Genomic DNA, 23,454 nt, shown 5'->3' with positions numbered 1-23,454 from the left:
TGGAGCTCTGAGAAGAAGATGAAGGGAGTGGGAAGCTCTAAACTGCTACACAGCGTGGTATCAACAATTATGTGAACTATGGTTGCTCAAATCCGAACTTTCAGAAACCCAATAAGAGTTGTTTATGGAAAAAGCATGTCACTGCCTATGAGTAAGTGTGCTCTTGCTGACATCTGTAGGATGATGAGGATGATGATGATGATAATACTCATGGATGGATGGTGTAAGAGCCATATCATGAAAAGCAATATACAGATATACAGTATGTTGTGGTATAGTATAATACATGCAGTATTAACATTTTTTCACTCTTATGTGAAATGATGTGTTCTGGGAAACTGTGTATTGAGTTATTGTTGTTGCTGATGTTGACATGGTGGTACTAAAATGTTGCTGTTTTTGAGATGGTCCTTCACTATGATTGATGACATCACGTCCAATAGTTCATTAGACTGGAGCAATGAATAGATTTTGAAACATTTCATTTTTCACAGTAAACCTTTAAAACTTTGATACCGGTTAAAGGTTTATTTCACATCAAATTACAGTTATTGCCTAAGACAGGTTTTAAGTTTCGAAAAGAAAAAAAGTAACGTTACAAGTGGACGGATTTGGGGACAGATTGGCTGCTCTGGTGTATGCTGTGAATAAAAGGGTAAGTACACACCAATTGCACAAAAAAAAAAGGATTCTCATTTTCCTCTTGTGGCATCTAGCAATATTAGTTTAGATTTATTTGCTGGGTTTTGAGATATTTCTGTCTCCGTCCCAGTACAATGAAGGCAAATAAAAAATACATCGTAAAAGATTTTGACAGGGACATTTTTTTTCTTGAAAATCCAAAGAAGTCCCATGAAAACTGTTCAGGGATGTTAGTGGATTTTGTGGACCACGATATAAATAAAAAATGGTGTTATGGATGTAAATATGCAACAAAAGCTTCCTGCATGCCTAGATACTGTTTTTTGTTTTTATGTTAAAATATAGGTATTGATCGGTGAACAACACTGTACCAATGCCTACAGGGCATTTCACAATAAAACGAACACACACACACGCACATCTGCAGTTCCAGGAGTTGCAACAGGTGTGTCCTTTAGCGCCTCTTGTGCCTCAGGGGTTTAATGCACAGATGTGAACACTCAGTCTTTGAATCACAGTGTGTAACCAAACAGCTTACACAAGCACGTGCACATCATTTTATACCACAAAAGGCATTTTCTTTTCTACTTCAGTGTGTCCCCTTTAACCATACAGCTGGCCCTCTTTCTGCAAACACTGACAGTGAAACAGAAGCATATTCAAACAGTCCTTCTCAGGATTTCTCACTTTCCCTTGCCACCTCCACCCAGCCTCTCTCCTGAAGTTTTCTTTGTTTCCAGAGTTCATTAATTCAACAGAGTAGAGCATGAATGCAAGTAGATCTTATTTAATGTAGTGAGCGGTCAGTAATGAGAGAGCTCTGTGTTGTTCCATATAATGGGAGCGGCTTCGATGACCTAAGATGTGCCCGTGAACACACAAACCCACACAAGCAAAGACAAAGACAGGGAGCAGGGAGATAAACTGAGTCCATCTGTTCATTAATTGTATTAGCCCAAGGAAGTGAGAGCGCACCAGAGAGTTTTGACAGTCATCTCCAGTCCTCGCTCATCACTAATGTTCTTTCTCTTTGCCATCACCATTAGAGACATGTGGATGGAAGTCTGTCCGAAATCTGTCTGTGCCATCACTGCTAGACAGGCAGCTAGACAACAGATATGTGCGCTTTCATCTCATCTGCACATATTCAGACTTCAATACACACACTGTATGCAACATAGTGCTTTGAATCACTATATACAATGTATTTCACTGCGAATTATTTGAGTCATTGAGTCGCTTGCATAACAGTAACTTAGTCACCAGTATGGCAGAGCCCAGTGGAGAGCTGAAGCTGAGTGGGAGACTGCTGAATGATGTGCTGCCCACACTGTAGGAGGGCAGAGTGGGGGCCTGGGAAGCCTCCAGTGTATTGTAAATAGTTAATGCAGGAGTTTTGGCTGATGCCTTGAAATGGTACCATGCCTGTGCCATATTGTTAACCTCCTGCTGTGCAATTAATCACAATGAACTGCAGGAGACAGCCGTTAATGAACGACAGGCTTGGTTGGGGGAAATGGACCGCTGAGCTTGGGGTTAGGGGAAATGCAAATGAGCAGTGCTGTACACTGGGCAGATATTTTACTGATGGGTGCCTGTTGTTGAGAAGGTGTAAGGTAGCGGTCACTGTGCTGCCATAGAGACAGGAAGCCGCTTTCTGTCACTGGAGCCTTGTGAAGCATTGTAGCTACTGACATTTCACTGCTTCGGACATTATACTGTTCCCAAATCTTTTCTAGAACAGGATAGTACATCAGACCACAGAACTCTGACAATATTTTAGAAGAATTGCTGTTTTTATACGTCTTTCAGAATTACATAACTGTCTTTAATGTAGGAGGGGAAAAAACAGCAGAACAGAGAGACCATGGAAAAACAGCATTTTCTGATTCACTCTCTCATTGTTCTAGTGCAATAGATAATTAAAGTCTTGCTTCATTTAGGTGAGAAAACCCAAAATCCCATATTCTTTCACTTTGGGAAACATTGCCGATTAGCTCCCTATTTTGATCCTTAAAGTTTGACGATTTGGTCACTTCTCCACCAGCATTTGTGAGCCAGCATGTTGGGCCTAAAGTATGTTTCTATTTTACCAAACGGAGCATATTCAGAGGAGAAAGAGGAACATGTTAATTTAATGTCTCAAAATGTGTTGTTCTAGTGAGCAACATCAAGACCGTCAGAAGATCATCACTCAACCACACAGACAGCCTACCTGAGCTATCCACCGTCAAGTTCATTAGACGTCATATAAGACAGAGAGATACATTTTTACGCATACGCCTGGGTCACTGCGTGGTGTGGTTTCCATGGGAGAGAAGTTCATAACCTGTGAAGCAGGCGCAGCCGACATGAATACAGAAAGAAATTAAATGGACCCCTTTGTATAATAATCACACTTACCCCATTGTTATGGTCGACATGGTGGCGATTACTGATCCTTTTCACTGGCAAAAAAAACGTATCTCGCAGATTGGCTGCTGCGTATGAAGGTCTTCTCTCTACACGACCGTCTTCAATGTTTCACCGTTGGTGCGTCTGCAGGAATTTGATGACAACTGGTCCATTACCCTTCCACTGTCACCGCATGAAATCACACATATGTCGTTCTGCACATGGCACTGAAATCAGAATTTGTCTGTTCCTTCGGCGTTGAGCGTTTGGTGATGGAGCAGCAGTAGCGCGGAGGGAGATCCAGCGCGGAGTCCAATGGAGATCCGACAGGCGTCCTGCTGTTGTCGTGTAAAAACTACAGATCCTCGCTGGAAGGGTGGAGAAGCCCTGCTGCCTTTACTGGGAAAGACAACCCTCATTTAGCCACTTGATAACGCACAGAATCATACTGTCCACGCGCGTCTCTCCCTCCCTCCCTCCCTCTCTCTCTATCTCTCATTACCATAGGCTCACAGTCTACACCCCCACTCTCTCGCCCAGACTACAGCTATTTCACAGCTATTCCACACAGCTTTACCTCTGCATTTCTATAATAAAGCCGATTTCTGATGTCGCTAGGACTAAACCAACTTGTGCTTATGCAACATCATTCATGCCTTTTCTGCTAATGCACGTGACAAATGCCTGCTCTCCTTATCAAAGTTGGTGTGTGAAGTCGTTTGCATTGATTAAAACATCCTGTTTCTACGCTGTAGCTGTATGTGTGCTTTATTGATCTCAGCCTATCCACAGACCCATACGCGTACCCCGCCCCCCAAACCGCTCCACATCTGGCTGATGCATCGCTTCCCTCCTACTCAGATCCTGTCAGTATTGAACTGCCTACGTCACGACACCGTCCTCCGCAGTGACGTCACTTCGTGCTCAAGGGACTGGTGCCATTTGATGCTTTATTGTTTTATAAGAAGTTTATTGGTAAGTGGCCTACTCACCAAATACTAAAAGAGTCCAAAGCTGCAATAGCCTATTTGTGAGTTCCCTCCCAAAGATTTCTGAATCTACATAGATCTAATGTAATGTAATCCGCATTTTGGTTTGAATTATGCACCCTAAAGAGATATAGGACACATTATAATATTGTACACTTATTATTTCTTATCTTATTCCTTCATAATCTCTTATTCGGGTCTCTGTGAGCTGTTCTGTGATTTAATTATTTATTTTTCTAAATACACAATTGGTTCTATCTAAATCAAAAGTTATTTTGAGGCAACATCTTATTCTGAACCCTGGAAATTGGAGTGGAAAGCCTTAAGGAAGGCTCAGTATAAAGATGTTCATATATCATGGATAAAGTCAGCCATTTCTAGAATAACCTAAGTCTATAGCCAGAGAATCTGAAGACTTATTTATGATCCAGGAGCTTGGGTTGCCTATATGGAGTCACTCCATAAGGAATGGAATGATGATGGACACAGTGGATCAAATAAATCACAAAGCTACAGGGGTAACAGAAACAACCCTCAGTACAATATCAAAGAGGTGCCAGTATAAGTCCTATTGTTTTCTCATTACTCTTATCTAATCCATAGTGGACTTTTAAACAGGAAACCCAAACTAAAATAGAATCAAAGCATATCATGTTTACAACATTGGAAAAATCTCTTTAAATGTTTGGATTTTAACAAGTTACTTCATCTGCAAACCAGTAGAAGCTGCTGGTCTATGGATAATTGAAAACCTGAGTGCAGCTATGGTGATTTTACTGCCCACTGAGTTTTTCCGTTACATAGCTTTAAGCTCCACGTCCAAATTAAACTAATTTGGATACAAATACTTTTGCCCTTGGGTGGATTTATCTTTACCTCGCGTGGCCACGTCCCCTTTAAATCCAGTTGCATTACGTCATGGCATCAATGCGGAAGTAGGTTCTCAGGAAACGAGCACCTTCAGTTTTGTTTACATGTGTCATGATATTTGGTAAGTGTTACAGTTACGTTTTTGAGTAAACGTTTTTAACATTCAGTGACTTATTTATATAGATACAGTCTTCAAACAAATCTACAGTTAAGCAGGTAGAATGTTGTGATAATATCGTTACCGATAGTTGAATTAGATAGCTACGTCTGAGCTAACGTTAGTTAGCTCAATAGTAAGTTTCGGTTTCCAGAGAAAGTTCTCGTGACATTAACGTTACCATTGCCGTTGGGTGATGAGTTCAGTGCTGGTGGTCACCGCAGTTCTTCTGTATTTACGTTAACTAACGTTACCAGCCGTGTTGTTGCTATGTTGTCTTGCTTTCAGGAAATCAGCTGAGTTAATGCTGGAGCTCTGTGAAGAACCGCAGCATGTTCCCCCGCAACACCGTACCGAGACAGCGGTTAGTCTACCGAGAAGACATGTACCCGCCGCCAACACTCGCGCCCCGGTGCTACGATTACAACCACCAAAGGCTGGCTGGTGTCAACAAGTGAGCCTGACGAAGAAACGCATTGCTGTGCTGTGATAGACATCAGCTGCGTCACTAAAATAATACACAATGGTTACTTGTGCTCTTTTGTGTACTGTTCAGTAATATGTGTGTTTGTGTGGTAGCTTCCATGTCCCTGGACTACAGAGGTTTCCTACATATGAATGGAAGCCCAGACCACTTTCCCCAGTCCCTCCTCACACACCAACTATGACCAATGGGCGCAAGTATGATATATCACCATTTATTCATGACTGAATAATCTGTAATCTATGAACATTTACCATTACCTTGTCACATGTCTCCGTATTGTGGTGGGAAAATACAAGTATAGACATATAAACATCAATTTAATGGTGTCAGGGAATAATTAAAATTGTATTATTGTATTGTATACTGCGAGATGAAAAGTACAGAGAATACTCTGACATTGTTAGTGATCTCATCTTGACTGAGTAAACATTGTGGTGCAGTTACATGTGAGTAGATATACCAAACAGAGGTAATCAACTAATGTTAACCCATGTGTTGATGGTCTTTTGTGTAACTTATGATAGTATGTCATATTCAATCAGAGACATGTACACTATCTTCTCTAACCAATCACGATGTTCCAGCAATAGGGATATGTGTCCTTGAAAGCATAAAGATGGACCGTTGGAAACGCTATCAGTATATGTTTTAGGTGCTTGCAAGTTTATTCTTGAGAATAAAACCTTGAAAGACAGCTTTTCTCTTGGGAGTCTTGATTACAGAATTACCACCATCATCGTGTTTCTTGCAGGAGGCAGAATGAGGACTACAGCCCCCACGTGGTGAAGCGCCAACGCCTTGACCCCCCTTTAACTCGAGCCCCTCCCCCTCGTTGTCCTGGCCAAGTGGTGGCAGGGTCATCAAGAGCCTCTTCTGCTGGTTTTGATAGCTCTTATCACAGCCCAAGCACCCGTATCCAGCCTCAGGTCACTGCTGTCCCCGAAAGCCCAAACATCTTGCTGGCCTACACAAAGGACAAGGTACTGCATTTATAAATGGGCTTAACCTGCAGCCGATATACATCCAGTCTGACTGTGTGCATGCAGGTATGCTTGGTTTAGTCAGTGTACATGTGTTTGTGTCCTCAGTTAAGTGGTCAGATGGTGGAGCTGTTTGAGGCGTGCCAGCAGCAAACTTCCGATTTGGTCCGGAAGGAGACGTGCCGAGCTCAGCTACAGAAAGACATACAGAGTGTCTATGCAGGTGTGTAGGAAATACACAGTTGCGTTCTGCTCTGACTTTTTGTTGCGATCCCTATTCACCCAGTGCGTTTCTCACAGTGGCACGGCTTTACTTGACTGGATCTTCAATGAATGGATTGGGCTGCCGGAGCAGTGATGCTGATCTGTGTCTGGTCCTCATTGGAAATGTGAGTATCTCTGACTCTGCGCTGTGTATGTCATCCAAAGCGTGTAGGTGTATTTACAATCATAGACATGCACTTCCACTTAAACACCTGCATGTTTTTCTGTTTTCTGTTTTAGAAAAGACCTGATCCTATACATGTACTGTCTGTCCTCCAAAGATTCTTCAGGTCACTGTGTAAGTAATAGTAAACTACACTTTTAAAGATCTATAAAATCATTTAGAATAGTTTATTACATATTTTTTGCTCTTCTCAGATGCCACAAGGTGGAGCTATTTACCTAGTGGGAAAAAAGGTTTCAGGTTTACAGGAAATGAAACTAAAACAACCAGGAATCTCATGATGTTGGCTTTGATTTGTAGCGTATGTAGAGAAGACTCAACTGATCAGAGCCAAAGTGCCCATCCTCAAGTTCAGAGAGAAAGGCAGGTAGGAGCCAACGTTTAAGCTTATTTCTTTTTTTCATACAACATCAACAGAGTGAGAGAGATGTTTTAATAAGACTCTTTCAATACTCCCATCCTCTTTAGTCATCTGGAGTTTGATCTGAATATCAACAACACAGTGGGCATCAGAAACACATTCCTTCTGAGGAGTTACGCCTATGGTGGGTGAGACAGTCCACAATACACACATTTTTATGACAAACTTTTCAAAGTTCCTTTCTTATTTTAAGTCGGCTCCAACTGTGACTGATCACTCCGTTTATAATGCCAGCCGCACATTTGATACTTGAAATGGAGACCGTAACGTTTCCTGTTTTGACTTGCTGTGTTTGTGCGGTCTCTCTCAGCTGATCTCAGGATAAGACCCATGATCCTTGTTGTCAAGAAATGGGCACGGCACAATCAAATCAATGATGCCAGCAAAGGAACGTTGAGCAGCTACACACTTGTGCTGATGGTGCTGCACTACCTCCAGAGTCAGTACAATCAGACAAAATCTTTTTTTCAGTCCCCTTTGTACTCTGTAATAATTGTGAATCTCATCTGGCATGTTTTCTTTACAGCTCTCAAGGAACCGGTCCTTCCCTCTCTGCAGAGGGACTACCCAGTGAGTGTCTCCATTCAGTTTTGCTATTAGCAGGTTCATCACAAGAGATGCAACCTTAAGTCAGTTTAACAGCCAAATCATAGCTCATGCATGAAATGTAAATTGCCCTATAAAAAGATATTTCAGCATTACTTTGCTTCATCCATCACAAAGAAATGGCAAAAGGTGCTCAGTCTTGTCCTTCTGTCCTGTGCCTTGATTTTCAGGAGTGTTTTTATCACCTCATGGACATTGATATGGTTCCAGATGGACCCAAAAACATCCCCCGCTACATCTCAAGAAACCAATCCTCTCTGGGAGAGCTTCTCCTGGGCTTCCTCAAGTACTATGCTACATACTTCAGGTATCTCCAAAGGACATCACATTACAGAGTGTAGTGTTTCAGATGCACCCATGGTTCCTCATCTCCTGCTCCTCTCGCCAACTTCTTCTACCTCTCTCCGGTCCCTCCCCCCCCCTTCCTCTATCCTGCATCCTTGTCTCTGGTTTCATGTTTCTGGGTGAGGGAAAGGAGCAGGTGGGACCTTTGGCCTTACACAGCACTAACATGACATACCATGCTCCCTGTGTTTGCAGTATGTGTGATACTGTGCCACGCCACAGTTGCAAGATTGAACTAAACCTCGCCACACAAACACGCACTGATTTCTACATTTCACAGTATCAAACAGGTCACAGATGTTGAGGGTTTTGCATGTGCTTTTTCTTTTTACTGCTGACATTTTTCAAAAGCATAATTTTTTTTACAGTGGTGGACCTTTTTTCTACCTTCTTGCCAGAAATTTGTTTCAACCAACACCTATCAATAAGCTATCAAATGTAACTGAAATATTGACTGAAATCTATCGTTACCATTGAGGCAAATTCTTCTTTTTTTTTTACTTTGAACATTGAATTTTATGCATTCAATGAGGCTCCAATATTTAAGACGTAACAGTTGAAAGACAGTTAAAGGTTTAATAGTTTGAAGGTTAATATGTCGACTCTCAGGTCTCAGTCAAGAAAAATGAGTTTGTAAAACAATTTCTTTGAAAAAATTAAGTTACATGTTCACATTCCAAGCCAATTTTATGCGGCACTGAATTCAACTAAAACCAACTGAGCCTGGAAGGTACAGAATCTTGCTTGTTGACAGTTAAATGTGCATTTTTTGTAGTTTAGCTGAATTTGCAACGCTACTAGTATGGTCGTTGAGGACCTCGGCCATTTATTTTCAGTCTCATGAGCACAAAATAATGCCCTTTTGTTTTTTCTGTGTCTTGCAGGTGGGATAAGCAGGTGATCTCTATTAGAGAGGCCAAAGCTTTGCCCAAGAACAATTCTCAAGCGTGGAGAAACAAATACATATGTGTGGAAGGTAAACATTTCAGTGGAACCAACAGGCCACCACTAAACAATTCCCAGGAGCGTCAATGTAAGAAATGCCCCCGGTAATGTTACAGATCCAGAGTTACAGCAACGCCTTGTGTTTCAGAGCCGTTTGAGAGAAACAACGTTGCCAGGGCAGTCCATGAGAAGATGAAGTTTGATGCCATCAAAGCAGAGTTTGCCAAGGTACATGCCAGTCCTAATAACTGCTCTCTTCATATTGTTTTTCCTCCTCCAAGCCGCTGTGGGCCAGCTATGAGTTATTCAAAAATCCTCCTGCTTCCCATCTCTGTGTCTGCGTAGTCATGCCGGATTCTACAGGACAGGAAGGACCTGAACTCGATCCTCCCAGTCAGAGCCATCATTAATGAGGAGTTTTCCAGGAGATAAGGGGCTCCTCTAATTAGAAGAGCGGACAGGAGTCTTCTACCTCAAGACAGGCCTGTTCCCAGAAACAAAGAGAGACGTTTAGGATGTGCTGAGAGAGGAGCCCTGCTGCCTCCGCACCTCACAGCCTCAAAGAATCTGGGACTCTGAATGCTCTGGCTGCCTTGGTATTGCTCGCATACAGTATTTCCTGTTTTGAAAATACTGCACTCTACTTCAAATGCTTTGCAGACTTTGCCATATTATTGAAACTCATGATTCAAACTCAAAACATTTGTGGAATGGCACTAGAGGGCTCTGTTACAAGTTAATGCGACAGGATTATGATCTCAGAGATGCTGCACTGAAGCATGATAATAATGGTCAGTGTTACAAGAGATACTCATTGATGTTACACAGCCCTCCCCCTCCCAGCACACATTGCATTATGGGGTAAATGTTGAGTATACTGCCAAATTGTGAAAGACAAAATAATACCTGCAACCTGCTCATATCTAGCTTAAATGGAAGCGTGTTTCTCCTCTGATCTCAGTTTTACTTATATCCACATTGTTGGAGCCATACTTCACCGTTTTGGAAGTCGGTAATTTGCTTCTGCAACACATATGCAGAGTATATACAGTGTATTGTCTTCAGCCTGTGTGGACCAACTTGTAACATCAAAGTCTTTTTTCTATTTTTCTAGGTCAGTAGTCACACTATTGTGGATTTAAATACCATAGACTCTTTTTTTCTACAGATGCATTAAATACCCCGTCGTTCTTCATTCTCACATTGTTTAAGTTTCTGAGCTCCTCTGAAAACTGAGCTGTTAATTGAGGTTGTGTGATGTTTAAGTTAGTGTCATCGTTTAAGTGACTCCAAGGTGATTATTAGAGGGCTGTGAAGAGGCTGGTCTCTGAATGTTGTAACTCCTTTATCATTGGTCCTGATGTGTTGTGTTCTTTCCTCTAGACTGGTCGGGCCTACTGGATTTATTTGGACAGAAAATGATGTTATTCACTCGTTTTCTGTTGACTGTTGAATTTCTACTTCAAATTCTTTTTCCTCTGTCCTTTTTTGTACATTACTGACTTTTAAAGGTTTATTTAAAAATTAAATCTATAAAGATGTGTGATTTATTTATTTTTTTGCTTTATATTTTTGAGCTATATGCAAAGCCCGCTGAATTCATGGCTATTCTAATAGAAGTTCCAAAGTCATCATTGCAGCTTTGGTGGCATCTTTATTTTATGTTTTAATATATTCAGGGGTATGGGAGGTAACAAGACTTAAAAATAAACACTGGCTAATCACACTATTATATTTGATATCCTTGCAGTTAAAAATCACAATCTATTCGATTTTATCCACAGGAACTAAATGCTTAACCTGGAACACACTTTGACCATAAGCATGAATCCGATCCCATAGACCTGGTCCAATCCACCTCGTCCATCTAATATTTTAATGTCCGGTGTCATTTTGTTTTCTCAAGGTAATGCAGTTCATCAGCCATCATCGGGATCTCTGACATCATTCAGTACGTTATAAGTGCTTGTGATTCACAGGCCTTAAAAAGATAAAACTAAAAGTCGCTCCTGGAAAAATGCACCTTTTTTAAAGTGTTCTCTGCAGACCCCTCTGGCAACTCTTGTGTTGATTAGTTTTTATGTTGTTTGACACCTAATTACACAAAGTTTTATGACTTCTGCATAGTGCCAGGACTGCTAAGGGGGGGGGTGCCTTACAAGACGTGTGCGCCGAGTGGCCCCGTTCAGTGTTGCATCTGGCAGCAGGGGGACCAAAGGGGTTACCGTTTCAGCACACGGCCTATATTTAACTTAGCAAGGGGGATTTTGATCTTAAAGTCACACTGGCTCATTCAGCTATAGCCACTGGCACGGACCATCTTAAGGATGAATTTCTTTTGCCTAAATCTATAACAATCTTTTTATGATACATTCAACATCTAACAACTTCTTAGTTGAAGTACACAAACAGCAAACTCTAGACCCAGTGAGACCTACCTCCTCTCTCTAGCTCTACTCCCCTCTTTTCATTCCCCACTCAGTCTATTTCTGTCCCTGGCTGAGTCAGATGGACTGCTCCCAACTTAGAATGACACAAACAGGCACAGCAACTCCTTTTCGAAATCAGAGTGGCTGAAAACATCTAGAGGACTCTGAAATACACAGAAAAACAACATTGGGGACTACAAAGGGAAGAGCTGGAGGATACAAGCAAGATGGAGGAGTTTGAGAGTCTGGACTCGGAGGTGACGGAGTTTCAGAGTGAGGCTTCAGAGGCCAACAGCCAGGACGATGAAGACGAGGTGGAAGAACTGCAAAACAGGTTCTTTACATACTTGAGCTAGCTTACAAGCAGAATAACCTCAGATGTAGCTCACGTTTATCTTTGTGTAAAGTGGTGTCTTTTCTGCTTGGCGATCTTGCCATGAAATATATTGAATGGAGTCGTGAGAAACTGGTGTACTTAGGTCAAACACATTTTGCTTTAAAGACTGAATAGAGAAGTCCTACATCTGGAGAGCGTGACTGGACCAGTGCATCCAAGTGACACAAAGTTCATTTAATATATTACATGACCATCTGTCAGGAATTGTCAGATAGGCACTGCAGACAGCTCTATTCTAATATTTGAATTAATTCACCGTATCTTACATCTCATTTATCATGTTTCATACTTTGAACTCTAGTTTTCCTTGCCATGTCATGTCATAAATAGGAGAAGACATTGATATGTTGGATGTATCTGGGAAGGCCAGGCATCTCTTCTCTAATATTACACGAATGACGCTTTGGGACGTCACCTTGCTGTAACCCTGCAGGGGTTGAGCTGTATTGATAGCAGGTGAGTCAGCTCAGAGAACATCTGATCATTATTTTTTTCAGCTCGTCACTCACATTGGCAGCCTAGCACCAGGTCTGGTTTAACGCCGGAGACCTACACGTCTCAAGTAATCATCTTGAGAGTAGATCAGCGGGTGTTTTCAGCTTAGATTTGCTAAGTCGCAAAACGTGAATTGGTGGTGGTGGTTTCTATGCTGGCACATCTTGCACATATGTTTTGATTTGATTCATTGGTTTGCTCTCTGCTTGCATTCCGTGAGCTGTGCCAAAAGGATCTCCTCTTGCAAGACTGTTTAGTCATGCCCTCTCTCTTCTCGGGAACTGCACAAACAGCCTGCTTTCCTTCTTCTAACTGTCCATTTCTCGCTCTTCCAGTCTGCGAGAGGTTGTCCAGGACCAGTCTGTGAAGCCTAAGTTCCAGTGCCTGATTGTGGATCCATCATTCTCCATGGTAACTGTTCAGAGCGAGGACAGTGGTATTGTTTGGGAGACGGCCTCCAGCCGCTGCTCTACCCCTTGGGCCTCTGAAACCAGCTCCATCTCTGAAGCCTACAGCATGGATGGCTCTGGAGCTGCAGGAAAGATCTCCATCATCTTTGATGAGGAAAAAATAGTCCGTAGGAGGACGAGGTCTGGCAGGAGCAGCAGGCTGGCGGACAGGCTGAGCCGACCTGGTAGTTCAAGATCAGCTTCAGTCCTGGGAGTAGAGAGACCTGAGATGGCGGAGATTTCTCTTCCCAATGTCAAACTGGAGAAATCCGAAACAGAGCCAGACTTGGAGGAAATCAAAAACAAAGATCAGCAGCTGTTTAGTTTGATTTCCGAGGGTTATGAGATTCTCAACATCAGAGTCCCCTCCAAACTTCCCACTGTGGACGAGGAAGAGAGCATAGAGTTGCAGGACAATTTGTCTTATTTGGACCAGACTCCGAAGATCAGGTCCCAAAACAGAAAAGACTGGACACTGCAACAAAATCATGCCCTGCCACAGGAGGGTGAATTACTGGATCAGCAAGAGGTATTTATTAATTTCTCTATACAATTTAAGTAGTTTCAATAACTAGGTATTTCATTTCCAACACTAGTTTTGGATTACTTTGGTATTTTCTGCCATCCACAAGAAATTACTAAAATATTAATTTGTCTAGTAGAATGCTGTTTTAAACACTTAATTGTCCTTTGGATTGACTTGCTGATTGTGATCTTTCCTCAGTCCTCAAAGCAAGACTCCTCTCAGCCATCAGCGGACACAGAGCTCAGACACACACCCACTCCGAAAGAGAGCACTGGCGACATAGACTACTTTGAAAAGTTTACCTTGGTTGATGTGGCGGTTCCTGGAGAACAAGCTCCAGAGCTGCAGGAGGAAGCAGAACAGCCACAGGCGAAGCCCGAAGTTGAGGAGCAAAAGCCAGCTAAGGAGGCCACCACAGAAAGCCCCTCTGCATCAGAAGACTCCTTTGTCTTTGTTACGGATGTGGATATAGTGGGGGAACACCTTGATGAGGCCTTCTACGGAGAAGGAGCTCCTGCCGATGCATTGCAGCAGAGAGAAGACGATGAGGCGGAGAGTGTGATGAGAAGGAGACGAGTGAGCCACAGATCTTTAAAGGAGAATGGTTCAATGTTGCTTGGGGGTGAAGACACCGTCCTCACACCCATTTTTCTCTCGCCTGGACCCCCTAAGATCATTGACCAGATCCTGCTGGATGAGCCTACTGCCATGTCCTTCATGTACTCAGACCTTTACGAAGATGCTGTAGGCGAGAGGAGGAAGAGTGACGAGGAACACTCTGAGGCAGAGAGCGTGGCATCTGAGAAGACTTATAAGAGACGTTTGTCAGATTCAGAGGAGGCAGACGGGTACCTGGAGAAGTTTACTTTGAAGGATGAAACTCCCACAGTGGAAGTTCGACCACAGTCAGTGGCGGAGGAGAGGGAGGGGAGGATGATGTGGTCGCAGAGTGAGTTTGACATGACAGGATGTCTAACAAGAGTGGTCATAGAAGAAGACGAGGACAAGACAAAGACAGAGGAACCAAAGACACAAGAGGTCAGTGTTGGAGATGGGAGCGAAGATTTACAATCAGACACATTTAAAGGGAAAAGAGAAATAATTACCGAGACAAAAAAGGAGATGAAAGACATACAAGTCACCATGGTGACTGAAGAGCAGGCTGTCAAAGAGGCCTCCGACGAATCAATTCAGGTGCCCAAACTGAGAGAGGATCAGATGGAGGATCAGGAGGTAAAGAGAGATCAGACTGAGAGCAGCATTGATAAACCACTAACTGAAACTCAGCAGGTAGACAGTAAAGTAGAGGAAACAGAGGAGAGTGAGGAGCATCAGAGAGAAGTGGCAGCAGAAACAACTAGTATTATTGAAACTGAGCAGCCATGTCAGACACAAAAAGTGGTAGAAAAAACAGCTCAGGTTGTTATAAATTCCGCAGAAGAGACAGCTGTGGTAGCACCTGTAAGCAGTGAGGCGCCTCACCTCATCACTGAGATGAGTTTGTCTGAGGTGGCAGCTACTGACACTAAGATGATGGCTGATAATGAGAAAGACTTAACCGAGGCCTCAGCTGAAGTGAATGAGACTGAAAGACAGGAAATGCTCACCTCTACTGAAATAGAGACATCCGCTGAAACATCTCTGTGTGAGAAAAAAGAAGCAGCAGAAGTTGTTCCTGGGGATGGTGCACCTGTTGAGGTCATCACTGACTGTGACTCTGCAGTACATGCGTTAGTGGAGGTGATTGAAAAAGCAGTGGATGAAAAAGAGATCCAAACTCAAGTTCAGATTGATCTTCAGGAGGCAATAAGTGTTGAGACAACAGATGTTCAAACAGCTGAAGGAGAAGAAAAACATGGCGTTCTAACAGAGGAAACTGCAGTTGAGAGCAAGTCGCCTGAATTCATTACTGAAGGTGATCACGAGTCACAAGTTAAGGCAGAGATCTCAGGTGAAGTAACCGAACCTGCGATGTCAGAAGAAGTAAAAAAAGATTCAGATAAAACAATTATTGAATCCACGCAGCATCAACAGGAGGAGTCAGTAACTGACAGTGAGCTGATATCTGAACTCAAAGATAAAACACCCTCAGAGGACACTGGGACCGTTACTCAGGGGAATGTGGGAGATGAGTTAATCATCTTTGTCCCCAAAGGACAAGCTGTAGAGATGGACTTAGAGATCAGTCAGTTATCAGAGAAGACTTCAAGTGATGCAGTAGCTTTCTCTGAACCCGACAGCACATGTGGACGTTTCATAGCACCTGAAACCCCGACACCATGCCCAGAGGCTCTTCAGGCACCGAATGAAGAAACGATGACAGAGCCTCAACTAGAAGTAAAACCAGATGGAGTTCTGAAGGAAGACGCACTACCAATAAACGAGTTAGACAGTAGGTACACTCCTCCAGCACCTATGGAGGAGGCCTACACAGATGAGCAGAAGATGAAGAGGGACTTTGAGGAAGACGAGGGCGCATTTTCCCCTCTGAGGAGCTTTACTCCCCATGAGGATTTGTCCGGGCTACACAGCGAGGATGTTAATTCAGGAGCAGCGAATGTAGAACAAAAGGCAGAGATTCACAAGGTGGACGATGCCCCAGAAACAAGCATTGTTACAGAGCATTCAAGTACAGAGATTGATCTGCACAGAGAGGATGTAGAACGAAAGATGGAGCAAGACGAGGCAGTTGCAGAGGCTCCAGAGGTGACTGTTGCAGAGGCTCCAGAGGTGACTGTTGCAGAGGCTCCAGAGGAGACTGTTGCAGAGGCTCCAGAGGTGACTGTTGCAGAGGCTCCAGAGGAGACTGTTGCAGAGGCTCCAGAGGTGACTGTTGCAGAGGCTCCAGAGGAGACTGTTGACGAGCTTGAATATGAGGTAATATATAAACAAGATGCCAAAGAGATGCCGGAACCTGAAACACAGAGAAATGCAGAGGAACCAAAGCCTGAGTCTGGCCAGGAGAGAGATGAGAGGATGGAGACGGAGGAGGAGGAGGAGGAGAAAGTCTTTGATCTGTCCCCAGATGATGAGGTCATAGAGGCTGACTATGAGATTATCGATGCAGAGGAAGAGAGTCAGGCTCGACTGGCTGCTGAGCTGCAGCAGATGGACATGTTCTGTATCACCTGTGGATGTCTGCTGTCAGAGGACGACTGTGTGTCTGGAGAGCATCACAGCCACGAGGTTACTGCTGTGGACCAAGCCTACGAGGAAATAAAGGTAATGTACTGGGTGAATGGGAAGTTGGGAACGCATATTAAAATTAGCTTTGGAGTTTATATTGATGGTTGTCACAGCTTTTTAAGCCCAATAAATAAATAAACAGAACTGGATACTTTGTCAGAGGAGGGGCCCTATTCATTCCAACAAAAGTTGCTCAGTGGCGCATGAAGCAAAAAAAGTTTGACTTCTGAGTATAAAATGAAAATGAAAATGGGATCTTCCACATTATAAAGCCCAAAGAGCATGCGCACTAGCTTTTTCTTTAACCCCGCCTCCCAGCCCTCGGTCCAGCCTCCAGCAAAATAACTTGCACAATTTACAACTTTTAGGGTCAAAAAGGCATTTTTCATTTCATCTTGACTTTAATTACTTTATCTAATCTTATATCTGAGTTTTGTAACAGTGTGCCCAGAAGAGGGCTAACATGGAGATATACCTCTCTGTAGTCTAATTGAACCTTACGGGTGTTTCTAAAATGTTGTCCACCACATTTATATCAATTGGGATAGGTTAAATAACAGAAATGTTATTGGCCAGTCAGTACTATTAAATTAAAATGTATGGCTTAGTAAACATGCACAGTATTAGTAAAATAATCAATGAATATTACATATGGGACAAGTATTGAAGGGTGTAGCAAAATGTTAATAGATTTAAAGTACTAACATTTTGAGAGCAAATAAAACACATTTCCCAAAATGTTACAAGTATTCCTTTTTAGATCAGATGACATGTTTGTTATTTTTTGTTTTGTATGTGACCTCAGACTCTAACAGCGTCTCCCAGATGTTTCATCATCTGAGCAGTCTCCCGCTGCAACAACGTTTCTCATTTGTGATGGCAAGCTGTCATCAAATAGCAGTTCATCATACAATTTAACAGTATTATTACAACACACGGTTATGATCACACACACACTTTACTGGCATTAGTTTGGGTCATCATATCAGAAAGTGCTCCTAAATTAGGCCTCTATAACTTTTCCATTCATGCTGGCAGGCTGAATGCTGCAGGCTGCCATCAGGCTGAAGCCAAGCACATTGAACTGGTGTGATGTAATGCTCCGCTTTGATCAGAGAAAAGGTCCATTGTGACATCAAGTGGAGACTGATATGTGATCTGCTCGCACACTGTTCTCCCTCGCTGTCCCTATCGGTCAGTACAGGGTCAGCCATCTGCTTTTTTAAATCTGAGTTAATGTCACAGCACCTTCTAACAATTTAAAATACATATTTTTGTTGTCTTTTACTTGCAGTTTTCCAAAATCCATCAGCCCACTTTTTAACCTGAACGCTCATGCCTGAGACACTTCATTTACAGGAGAGACTGTAAATAGAGCCAGAACATAAACTCCACAGCGGCTGCAGGAACTCATGTTGCAGCAAATAGAAAAAGTGTTCAGCATGGTTTTCACACAATAGCCAAGCGCGCACACACGCAACCTAGTTGCCGCAAAGAAGTGTCTGTTGTCGTTCTCATCAACCGTTGTGTTGTTGCACTCACCTGTCTGAACTGCACCGCGAAGTCCTCCACAATCTCCCCCAGGTTCAACTTCTCCTCTCGTTCATTCGTAATTGAACCAGTCTGAGCTGAATGAGGCTCAACCCTCACACAGGGATTAACGGTCTCAAACAGCCGAGTATTTAGCATGTTAGCCAGGCCCAGCACGCCCTGTAGGTCACCATGTGTGTGCAACGTAGCATGCGCGCCTTAAGACAGGTGTAACATTTATTAACTATGCCGAGGTGTGATAATGCTAATTGTAACCACACCCAATGTGCAATTCCTTGTGATTGTGCCTCGAGGGGCCCCAGCACGTGAACGCGAACATGTGTAACAATCATTTCCGGAGTGTCTCCACTCTGGACGGAGCTCTGCCCTCCTGAGGACTCAGAGACACCTGCAGCTTGTTCTCTGGTGCAGCTGCTGATTCACCTCTTTTTTTTCTGTTCTATTCTCAAAGTAAAAACGACTTTGTTACAGTAACGAGAGTGAATGTAATGCGTTACTTCCAGACCAGAATTTTACCTGCACGTGTCATTTTTTAATTTATCAGGAGAAGCTGGGTGACTGGATCTCAGAGCTTCAGGGGAGGTCAGAGAACATCGAGGACTTGGTGTCTGAGATCGAACTGGCCTACAACTCTGTAGAGGTAAAAACTGTTTACATATTTAATACTTTATCTTTTTAATATTTGCCATGAGATCAGTCATAACACATTAAATGACAAGATGCACACTGTTACATTTGTAAATATAGTATCTCCGTTTTCCTTCCCTCTACTCTCGACCAGGACCAGTGTGTGGAGAGCGAGGCAGCGATGCAGGCGCAGAATGAGGAGATGATGGCTCTGGTGATGGAGCAGTACAACGACATGTCTGTCAGCATGGAAGAGGAGAAGAAGGCCAAACTGGAGCAGCTATATGACCAGATTGTCTCCTTCCAGGAGAGCATCGACACCGCCAAGGCCACTCTGGAGACCACGGCCAGAGAGGCCGAGACTGACGCACGGGTGAGTGTTGGGGATTATCGATCAGTGGTTTCCTATGCAGCCAATAATAAGGGTTCATGTCAAATTTCTGATGAATTCCTTTTCAATCTGTTCTCCCACTAGTCACCTGAAGACATTAATGCAAGGTAATGTGATTTCAGTGAATGGAGTGTGAGCCAGTGTGGTTTTTCTAATACAGTTTGCTGCTTGACCTGCAGAGCTACCTAAACTCTGCTCAGTACATATCCTTTTTTTGACACTGACCTGTGGTTGTGGGCAAAGGCTAAAGGCTGTGTATGTGTGGTCAGTCTCAAGGCAGCTCTGGACTCAGCCATGTCACTGGAGCTGGGGCCCAAGGGACTACTGGTGTTCGAGGACTACGCCAGGGGCAACACTTCTAGCCCTCACCTCGCACAGCGCAAGGGAATCCCAGGTAGCTCTGATATAAACATATCTTTGCAGATTCACCTGACGTCTACAAGAAGTCTTGTGCCATGTGCATATATATATATATATATATATGTAGCAGTTAATCGTGTATGTCTCCTGGTCTGTGCCTCAGTGCCTCAGAGGCCTACGCTGCAGCCTCAGGAGCCAGGCTCAGCCACCAGCACCAGTGTCACCGTTTACTGGAAGGTCAACCCTGGAGATATCATCGACTGCTTCCAAGTTTACTGCATGGAGGATCCACAGGGAGGTAAATACGTTCAGGATGGTGTTACAGCTGGAAAATGGTGGCCAAAGTGCTCCCATCCTATTTTTAATCACCATCTACTTCAGGTTAATTGTCAGAAATTAAGTTTAATGGATCATTTTATTTTATTTTTGTTTATTTAGAATAAGGTCTTTTTGTACAAATAAACATGTTATAGTATATTACCTTGTAGTATTTATAATAGGTATAGCTTTTGTTGATATGAAGTTTGTGATTTACTAAAGACAGACAAACAGTGCATGTGCTGTGGCTGCTGTTGTCCACAGCTGTGTCAGAGGAGTACCGTGTGACAGTGAAGGAGAGCTATTGTGCCCTGGAGGAGCTGGAGCCTGACAAGACCTACAAGGTGTGGGTGATGGCTGTCAACTACACAGGCTGCTCTCTGCCCAGCGAGAGACTCTCCTTCAGAACTGGTCAGTCCCCACAACGAAACGACAACTTTGTCTGACAATGGAAAGCGTGATTGAATTATTTACTGGTATTTTGAAGCGAGTTTAGATTGGTCATTTTTGTTACAGCATCTACATTGTTGTTATTGACCTGACTTGTTCTCTCTTTGTGGCAGCTCCATCAGTGCCAGTGATAGAAACGGAGCGCTGCACTGTCATGTGGGATTCAGCTACACTGCGGTGGAGCTCAGCAAATCTGTCTCCTGAACAGAGTTACACCCTGGAGTACTGCCGCCAGTATGAACTAGAGGGAGAGGGGCTCAGGTGAGTGTTTGTTTTAACCAGATAGGGACACATATAGAAAAGTGCAGTCATTAAACATAATAGGAAATCCAGTCAATTTGGTTTGAAACAAAGTAAAAACGATCTGACATAAAAATATAAAGACATAACCATACTTCTTGCCCAAACTAACAGGACATAAAATCTACAGTGAAGTATTTTATACATTATGGTTTATTCGTTTTAATCTATATGTGTGCATGTATGTGGGTGTGTGTGACGTACTCCTAGGTCCATCTCGGGTATCAAAAGCTGCGAGCAGAGGGTTCTCCTGCAGCCCAATGAAAACTATCTGTTTTACATCAAAGCTGTGAATGACTCTGGAGCCAGCGAACAGAGCGAGGCTGCCCTCATCTCCACCAAAGGTAACAGAACACTCACTTAAACTGTGTTTGTACTTCCATTTGTGTGTAACATTACACAAATACAACACAAACACAATCGACACGTTTACACATTAATTTCTCTTACCTGTAACCGTTTTCAGGGACGAGGTTCCACCTGCTGAAAGCCTCAGCTCACCCCGCTCTGGAGCTGTCTGTGGACCAGACCACCCTGCACTACGACACGCCATCATCAGACAAACAGTGAGTTTCAGTCAGCTCCAACCACCTAAGCTTTTAAGGAATATTTGTAAACCAGAGTTTGTATTCTAGGTGTCCATCCATCCTGGGTGAGCTGCTGCCGGCACAAGGACATTACTACTGGGAGACCCTCGTGTCAGAAAGCACGGCCTACAGGCTTGGAGTGGCTTACGACACAGCCAATAGAAACAGCCCACTGGGTGAAAACAACCTGTCATGGTGTTTGCAGTGCATCCCTACACCATCGGGGTATGCATAACCTCCCCCCCCCCCTTAACCCCTTTTACAGTACTTCCCTTCGCTATTCTTGTCTAAACCCTCCTTTCTTTGCTCTCTTTGTCTGTCCAGCTGCAGGTATCAGCTGCTCCACAGTGACATTCAGTCCAGTGTGTTTGTGATCGAGGTGCCTGAGCGAGTTGGTACTCTCCTGGATTACCAGCTCGGTCGCTTGTCTTTCTACAACGCCCAAAGCGGCCAGTTGTTGGGCACTTTCTGCCAGCGCTTCACCCAGCCGTGCCACCCTGCTCTGGCCCTGGAGATGCCGGGCAGCCTGGAGGTCAGCATGGTGCTGGAGGTGCCGGAGTTTACCAAAGACAGCTAGCTCTACTATCGGCCTCACACGCTGAGGAGTTTACAGTTCATGTTGGACTTCATTGGATTTGAATGATCTTAATGTATAATGATTATAATGACTTACTTGCTGCCTTACTGAGAAAACTGCAGATATGACAAGACATAAAATAGAGATATCCCACAGCAAAAGCAGAGGACATATTTCTACATACGTACCATTCTTCTATGGGTTTGTGTGTTTATGTTAGATCAAACCTAATCAATAGTGCAATTATTCTCTAATCAACAGGAAATCAATTCAACGTTTATCTCTTTTGTTAACAGAGATGTCTTGTCTAACATCTTATCTAAAATGTCTTGTAAATACCCCAAAACAAAGGCAGTGAACATGAATGATGACGGTGTGAAATACTGGATTGAAATTTAGTGCCTTCAATTTGTTTCACATGTGAGTGTCTTGTATTGTATTTTGTCACGGGAAAGGTGAAATGTTGTGGATATAACACATGCTGATGGGATTGTTTTGTACTGTTTTGTAAATGTTCTTTGATTTACTCACGTTCCGCTTTCTCCTCTTTCTTTAAACCCTTACTTTATAGGTACTGTGAGGTGAGTAAACGGTCTGACTGCATACTTAAGTCGAACACTGAATCATTATTGAGACAAAGAATAGTTAAAGCCCTTTGGCGACACGGAGTTTATAGTGCCGAGAAACATACGGTGGGACTTTTAAACTGTATTTCATATTGTGAATTTGTGTAAATAACCTTTGTAAACAGATGTGATCTCATCTATATTTTGTTATGTGCCACAGCAGCAAGTGGAGATGAATTGTTTTCCTTTCTTTGTCTTGTAAACTGATTTTAACATCTGAGCTGAATGAACATATTTATTTTTCTATTTGCTCAACTGGACTGATTGTTTTTAGTTTTCTGACGTACATTCACCACTAGAGGGCCCCAGCACTCCATTAGCTGTAATATTGGCTCAAAATACATTTCTGCCACCAATCCTGAATACTTCTGCTGAATCTATCGTGCAATTAAGACGTCCAGATTGCTTTTGATGATTTACAGCTACTGTACTGGGAGCCATACACATCGCTGACAAAGCTACATGGTTCATGTCATTTCTCAAATATGGCTAAACTATTTTTCCAGGCACTCGTACCGTTTCCCCTCATTTCTGGGGGAGCGGAGGGGAGTGAAATGTAGAAGAGGGGTGTGGGGCAAACACATGCAGACTGTCAGGGAACAGCTGCTGGCTTCCATGTGATCCGTTGGACTGCTCAGCTGGAAGCTGAAGGACAGCTCTTTGAGAAGGGACAGCCTCATTTTACTGGGACCAGTTTCAGTGCTGCAAACACAGTTCTTTGATTCAATTAGATTAACTTTTCAAACTCAGAAAAACAGAAGAACAGGAATAGTGTCGTTTAATCACCGATATTAAAAAGATAGAAATACGCAAGATATTTTTTGTAGCACAGAATTGTCAACATGTAATTATTTCCCTTTACCACACCTATTAAATAGCCAGCCAAGAGAAGTCTCAGCAT

General features: G+C 43.1%; 2 protein-coding genes across 3 annotated transcripts; both read left to right on the top strand.

The window, feature by feature from the left end:
* Positions 1 to 4,960: 4,960 nt before the first annotated feature.
* tent2 (terminal nucleotidyltransferase 2) lies at positions 4,961 to 10,812 on the top strand. Its single transcript, XM_079161611.1, has 15 exons — positions 4,961 to 5,016; positions 5,341 to 5,506; positions 5,632 to 5,733; positions 6,291 to 6,519; positions 6,628 to 6,742; positions 6,820 to 6,908; positions 7,024 to 7,081; positions 7,268 to 7,334; positions 7,436 to 7,512; positions 7,699 to 7,827; positions 7,915 to 7,958; positions 8,165 to 8,301; positions 9,224 to 9,315; positions 9,433 to 9,512; positions 9,630 to 10,812. Exons 2-15 carry the CDS (start codon positions 5,385 to 5,387, stop codon positions 9,714 to 9,716), a joined length of 1,428 nt encoding a protein of 475 aa, XP_079017737.1. The 5' UTR covers positions 4,961 to 5,016; positions 5,341 to 5,384; the 3' UTR covers positions 9,717 to 10,812.
* Positions 10,813 to 11,831: 1,019 nt separating this feature from the next.
* Positions 11,832 to 22,528, top strand: cmya5 (cardiomyopathy associated 5). Of its 2 annotated transcripts, XM_079162039.1 has the most exons (14): positions 11,832 to 12,047; positions 12,941 to 13,583; positions 13,779 to 16,802; positions 18,862 to 18,957; positions 19,099 to 19,317; positions 19,420 to 19,442; positions 19,605 to 19,729; positions 19,859 to 19,993; positions 20,278 to 20,424; positions 20,577 to 20,724; positions 20,974 to 21,107; positions 21,230 to 21,329; positions 21,399 to 21,575; positions 21,675 to 22,528. In XM_079162039.1, exons 1-14 carry the CDS (start codon positions 11,941 to 11,943, stop codon positions 21,925 to 21,927), a joined length of 5,331 nt encoding a protein of 1,776 aa, XP_079018165.1. In that variant the 5' UTR covers positions 11,832 to 11,940; the 3' UTR covers positions 21,928 to 22,528. The 2 variants fall into 2 exon arrangements, with proteins under 2 accessions (XP_079018165.1, XP_079018166.1); XM_079162040.1 differs by lacking the exon at positions 19,420 to 19,442 and having other exon boundaries at positions 19,099 to 19,321; positions 19,586 to 19,729.
* Positions 22,529 to 23,454: the final 926 nt, after the last annotated feature.

Source organism: Pholis gunnellus, assembly GCF_910591455.1.
Source record: "Pholis gunnellus genome assembly, chromosome: 6".
NCBI lineage: Eukaryota > Metazoa > Chordata > Actinopteri > Perciformes > Pholidae > Pholis > Pholis gunnellus.
This window is presented reverse-complemented; position numbering and strand designations above follow the sequence as displayed.

Coding starts and splice junctions, on each gene's coding strand:
- tent2 (XM_079161611.1), top strand. CDS start 5,385: ATGTTCCCCCGCAACACCGTACCGAGACAGCGGTTAGTCTACCGAGAA. Junction 7,335..7,435: donor AAGTTCAGAGAGAAAGGCAG/GTAGGAGCCAAC, acceptor CATCCTCTTTAG/TCATCTGGAGTTTGATCTGA. Junction 7,828..7,914: donor GGTGCTGCACTACCTCCAGA/GTCAGTACAATC, acceptor TTTTCTTTACAG/CTCTCAAGGAACCGGTCCTT.
- cmya5 (XM_079162039.1), top strand. CDS start 11,941: ATGGAGGAGTTTGAGAGTCTGGACTCGGAGGTGACGGAGTTTCAGAGT. Junction 19,994..20,277: donor CATGGAGGATCCACAGGGAG/GTAAATACGTTC, acceptor TGTTGTCCACAG/CTGTGTCAGAGGAGTACCGT. Junction 20,425..20,576: donor GAGACTCTCCTTCAGAACTG/GTCAGTCCCCAC, acceptor TCTTTGTGGCAG/CTCCATCAGTGCCAGTGATA.